This window comes from Cynoglossus semilaevis, chromosome 1, assembly GCF_000523025.1.
Source record: "Cynoglossus semilaevis isolate Cse_v1.0 chromosome 1, Cse_v1.0, whole genome shotgun sequence".
NCBI classification, from domain to species: domain Eukaryota; kingdom Metazoa; phylum Chordata; class Actinopteri; order Pleuronectiformes; family Cynoglossidae; genus Cynoglossus; species Cynoglossus semilaevis.
In genome coordinates this window covers 31,287,260-31,293,259 of record NC_024307.1, presented here as the reverse complement: position 1 = coordinate 31,293,259, position 6,000 = coordinate 31,287,260, and the positions used below count along the sequence as shown (strand labels likewise).

Here is a 6,000-nt window from a genome sequence, read left to right as displayed (position 1 = left end):
TGCTGCTTTTTCTCTGAAAGACAAAGATTTCTTTTTACATTAACAATGATAAGATAATGATTGTTTTAAATAATGCCCTGTAGTACGCCTGAGAGAAATTTTTATGACTAGTATGGGGGAAGAAGACGATTGCCTATGTGCTATTTAGGGTACAATACTTTTCTTCTACTGGACTCTATTTAGGCCTCTGTGGGACCACCGCATGAGTGAGTAAACGCCACGCTTTTATGGTCTAATATTTGCTTCATCATACTCTAAGGGACTCTATTTCAGGATTTGATAAGTGCATATCATATATACATTTGTACAAATCTGCTGCTTATAAAATACTTTCTAAAGGCTTGCCTGAGCCTGTCTGGAGTTGATTTGGACAGGTCTCACGAGCATTAGTTGGTGTGTGATTGTTGCGCAGAATTCAGGCCACTTTACTGATGTGTTTAAGGCATCTACTTGGGTTTGCATTCGGTGGCGTCAGAGATGGCACTGCACTGCGTTTGATAAAAATCACAGCTTCCCCTCTCTGTCCTCAGCTGTGGCATTAAGGGGTCCTACGATGGGGTTTCTAGGAAAAAATGATTAGTTAAAGTGATTGTCGTACTCAAGTCAAGCCTTCCCTCCCGTGAAAAATGAGCTCCTTCAAAGGTCACACGCTAGCACCCCATGTGGAAAGTTAAAAGTAAGAGTCACAGTAAACCAATTTGTGACTTTGCAGCCGTAACAAAGACCAAGGGTGCAATTTGTTTGTAAAAGTACTTCTAGAAAGCCCCCTACTCCCAACCCCGCAAATTCAAAAAACACACTGGATCATGTCTCACTGTCACTCAGTATACCTGTAAGCTAAAGAAAGAAAAAAAAAAGACCTTGTCATCCACTGCATAGAAAGCAGTCCCCACTTTGGTCAATAAAAAAGGAAAACACCCACAACAACAACAACATCATCAACAACAACAACGACAAACAACGATATCAACAAAATAAATGCATTACAATATTATCTATCTCCAAACTAGCCTCTAATTATTGACGCATCTATAAGCACTACCTACATAGGCAAAACTTGGTATTGCATAATGTTCGTATTTCTGAATTCCACCCTCCACAATAGTAACTGGAAGATGAACAAAAATGAGCAAATTGAAATAAGGAGAAAAAAAGATGACAGGTTATTTGAAAAACAAAAACAAAAACCCACCAATACTGAGGAGAAAAAAAAATTGCTGGTTGATTACAAACGTTTTAAAACGGCAACTATACACAGCCTTGATATGCAAAGTAACTGTGAGATAGAGTAGTACATGAAGTTAAAAATCAACAATTTCATTCAGAGTACAAAACAATTCTTATCATAAAAATGTTAATTCTTTTCTCTATAATGATAAATGCAGCAAAAAACAAGTGTAGTGATGTCTCTATAGTCAAAGGCAAGGCACGTAATGTGGACAATATGTCATCGTGCAAATTAAGTTTGAGAAAACATTTTTTTCCTTATATAAATATGTCTGGGCTGGAGAGGCAATGGCTGTGAACATGCCGTGCACAATTCTACATTTCAGGGATTTGCCACCACCTGGTTTCATAATTTCAGTTTTCACCCTCTTCCGCTGCAGTGTTAACCTTGCACAAGCTGCAGCTTTACACATAAGCCTAATGGACAATTCCATTAATTAACACTTTGCATTCCATTATTTTTTCCTGTAAACATAAGCTTTAGAAGCTGACGGCCCGATGCATATGCTCCTGATCTTATCATAGAGCACTTGAACGCCATCTTTTTTTTTTGATACACACTATGTGCGTCAAATTACTTATGTTCTTTTTTTTTTTAAATCCAAAGAATAAATAAAAATAAAACTTCCCACAGGGAGAGGAAGGGTTCAAAGGAGGTGCTGGTTTCGCTCAGCGCTGCACACGTAGCTCAGTGCTTGCCTTCAAATGTAATTCATGTCTGATGTTTTCTCTTGTCAGGAGACGATTATGGGACTGCAATCAAATTTTCAATGTTTTCCAAAACTTTTTTTTTTCATCTTTTCACAAGACCATTTTATATTTATCCCCTTTCCTTTAGAGTCTTAGGGATGACAGACTGATAGCTTCCCTTCAAAAATTCAATTGCACTTGCCTCTTTCGATATTTTCTCATTCTCCATCTCTTTTTTTTCTTAGTCCTTTTGCAAAGGACTTGGAAATCGTTCAAGGGGGGGTCAAATCTCAAAACCTTAGATTTAGTGTTTTTTTTTTACTTAAACCACATGAAGAGTTCTCAACTCTCACAGTGGGAGTTTACATTAATCCTTGCAGAAAGTACTATAGCAATAAAGACTAAACAAAGTCAACACAATTTCTTTCCCAAACATGTCATATCACAGTAAACTGAACTCAAAAAAAGAAGAAGTTGAACAAGAAGAAGAAGAAGAAGTTAAAGAAGAAGAAGAAGAGGAAGAGAAACACTGAATTCATGATTTTTGATCCTATGGTTGTACACAGTGAATCATTTGACAGGCGAAAGCCTCTTCATAAGAGGTCAGACTTGGAAAGAGCTCAGAGTCTCGGAGCATCCACCAGGCAGAGATTGTTGAGAATTATTTTTCCTAACACACACCTATTCACTCATGTATATGTGTGTCTGTCAAGATTTTACATTTTCCCCTGACACAAAAATAAAAATAGAAGGAAATTGCCTCTAAGAGACTAGAGTGTCATGCAATAAAACATTAAGGCATCTATACATCACAGTATTTGAACGAACTGAAAAGTTCTGATAATTCAACCACTGACTGGTGGGTGGTGGATGTACGGGATGGTCTGGGCTTGGTTGCTGTTTTATCCATTTTTTTTTTTATGTGTATGTCTCTGTCCTTTGACGCGTCTTCACTTTATGGACAGGGTCCATCGTGTTTGGGGATTGAGGGGGAGCAGAATCAGGGAGAGACACAGATGATGTGAGAACAGGAGGGTTGGGGCGTGGGGGGCGGGACTAAGGCAGGAAGGAGAGGGATGAAGGAACAATTGTGCAGCTTGAGCTGCTTTGCTGGTTTCATCCATGGCTGCGGACACCTCTAGTGCTACTGTAGCTCAGCATCACCAACACAACCCCCCCTACACCCACCAAGTCGCCCTGAGAGTGAGGGGGGGGGGTCTGTCCGGCCTCTGCAGGTTCAGTTCCCTGTCTCAGCGGGAACCAGCGGCTCACCAATGATGTTTATGCTGTAGTTCTGGTGGACATTTGTTGGCAGAATCGGAGTCCCGTTCGACACTTGGAATGGAACTAAGCTCGCCCAGGTACCAGGACTGTGAAGAGAGACAGAGAGAGGGTTGGAGGGTCAGGGGGAGAGAGAAAGAGAGAGAGAGAGAGATAAGTCAGATGTCAATAATCGTGTTTCAGCAGCATGCAAACAAATTCCTTCTTCCAAATATCCTGAATGACCAGCATCACTGCTCCACATACTGTCATTGAGAGCCACGGTCCTGCTACTCTTATAGTTTTAAACCAGAACAGGAGAAATCGCAGCCATATCTGAGGTGATTTTACCTGATCCCCAGTCAAGAACATCATGTGAGCCAGCCCTGACGCAGGAGCCCGTCTTTGCATTGACAGCAGTATAGAAAAGAATGACGGGGAGGGGGGTTGGGGGGGTCTGATGGGCGGTGGAGGATGGGGAGGGTGGATGTGGGTTAAAAAAAGTGTAGACGGTGGGGGTGGAAGGAGTGGGGGTCTCTACACAAAGCTGTCCCATCCCTATTCATCTCACGCTAATGGCAAAACAACACAGTGATTGTTCCTGGAGAGCAACGGTGCTAACTGAAAACGCAAGCGAGGAACAAACAGCATGTTGTTCCCGAGGGGTGCTGCACTACGTAGATGTCAGATAATTAGCCCCCTTCCCTCACCCCCTTTGCTTCCCCACAGGTCCCCAGTGTACACACATCTAACACCCTCCCACCCGTGGCAGCACCCCCCCGCCCCCCCGCTACGTATGAAAATACCTGCATCGCCACTTCTCTGATGACAAACTTTTTCTCCACTCACTAAAGTGAACCGGTGCTAAAACCTGGCCTGAAGCAGAAAGGAAGGAGGACTGAGGATGAAAGAGCGTGAGGATAGATGGAGGAAAAGGGAAAGAATGAAATGAAGACGGATGACAAGAAGAAAAGAGGTGTTAAGGACAAAACAAAAACGCAGACAAGGCCGAGGTCGGGAGAGTTGGGAGGAAAAGGTTTCTTTGTGAAGCTTCACATTTAAACAACAACGTCTGCTTCCATGAAAGCAGCCCATCACGCAGTCTGAGTTTTATACAAATCACCAGTCACTGCTCTTTTTCCTAAAACAATTGAATTGCAAATTGAATTCACATCACGGTGTAAATAGAGGGAGAGGAGAAACAAAAACATCCTTCAACTTTAAAGAAAACTTTCCAACGAACTCATTTTTTTCCTGGTGTCTTCTCTTTTTCTTCTGCTCTCCTTCTTTTTTTTAACCTCTTTTCTTCCTTCACCCCGCCAAAAAACATGACAAGAAACGGGGGATTTTATTTTTCCTACCTTGCAGACCAGAGAGTGCAGATCTTATTTTTCCTGTTCTCTCGTCTTCTATCTTACGTTCTCATTCCTCCCTCTCTTCCTCCCCTCTTCTGCAGCTCCATATTCACCCTTCTTAGGTAATGGCTACCATCAGGGGGACCACACAGCTTCAAAAGCAGATGTGCAGGCGCATTGTGCTCTCAACAGCATCAGATCGGTTTTAATCTTGTTTAAATCGACAGCTGTCAGTCTACATCTGCGCTTAGGTGCAGTTTGATAGAAGGACTGCCTAACTCATCAGTCAGAAAGTGAAGGGGGATGAAGTAATCCCATCACTGCTGATCCAGCCTGATATCAAAACTCTATCCAAACTGAAGGAATTCTGGGACTCATCCGAATTTGTTCCATAAGAGCAAAGGAGCTGGGCTGCCCTCTGATTCGGTTTTGGTTTGATATCACTTTCACTCCAAGCAGGCTTGTCTTCCACTATTATATTTCCTCAGGTAACCTTCATGTTGGCCTTGCCTCACCCTGTCTACTTCCTAAACCTTCCTAATTCTCCTCACTGCGGGGACAGCCCGGCCATACAGCGGCTTCGTTTAAGGATTAGCTCCCTAAATTAGATTATCTAATGGCATCTTAATGGATTGCTGACCCATTTCCTGCACAATGGCAAGAAGCGAGTCTGGCAGAGTTTGTAATTTGGGGCTTGCAGTGAAGAAGCATGGCGGAGTGATTCAGTTTGAGGTGGAGAGCGGGGGGGCAGCATTGTAACAGAGCTGATTTGATCTCAATGTTCAACAGTTAAAAAATAGTCTAATCATTGCAGCAACACAGGGTGAATTCAGTTGGAGTGGGTTTTATTTATGCTCATTAGTGTACAGCCTCATGTAGGGAGGTGCAGCGGTCGGGCTGCTGTGTGCGCGGGGTAAAACAGATTTGATGCTGCTGCAGGGTACATTTTTCTCTGCTACCTCCACTGGCCTATTAGGAGGCCTGTTGAAGGGGGTTCTGCTGTGTGCATGTGTGCTTGTTAAAAAAAGGTGTACATTCAGTCAGCGCAAAATGTACACTCTCACACACGTACTCACACACACACTCTACACTTAGAGGGAAACAGAGGAAAAGGGAGACGTAACAGGAAAGGGCTTCGTTTTCTTTTTTAGTTTTTTAGTTGTTTTTTTTTCCCAAGAGGGCGAGAGATGCCGGCAACTGGAGCGGTGGAGGAGGAAGGAGAGGGTTAGTGGGTTTATGTGACTTAAGTTTAAGGAGCGTAAAGCATGACTTAAGCGAAAAAAATTAAACAAAGCTAAGCCTGTTTGAATGTGAACAGTTAAATGCCCACAAATCCCAAAATGACCTGAAAGGACTTTAACTCTGTTTGGTTTGACTGGGTTTGTTCTAATAGGCTTTAGGAAAATCGGTACAAGGAAAACACTGCTTGTCTGTTGGCTGTGAACTTACAACATTTTAAGAGTAAAAC

General features: G+C 42.6%; 1 protein-coding gene across 3 annotated transcripts in view; it reads right to left on the bottom strand.

Moving 5' to 3' along the window:
- Positions 1 to 1,932: 1,932 nt before the first annotated feature.
- The window catches only part of LOC103390288 (nuclear factor 1 B-type), a 59,042-nt gene continuing 54,974 nt past the window's right edge, over positions 1,933 to 6,000 (bottom strand). For all 3 annotated transcript variants that reach the window (XM_008326106.2, XM_008326102.3, XM_008326114.3), the window contains one exon: positions 1,933 to 3,287. In XM_008326106.2, the coding sequence (XP_008324328.1) occupies positions 3,155 to 3,287 (133 nt within the window). In that variant the 3' untranslated portion in view covers positions 1,933 to 3,154. The remainder of the gene's footprint in view (positions 3,288 to 6,000) is intronic.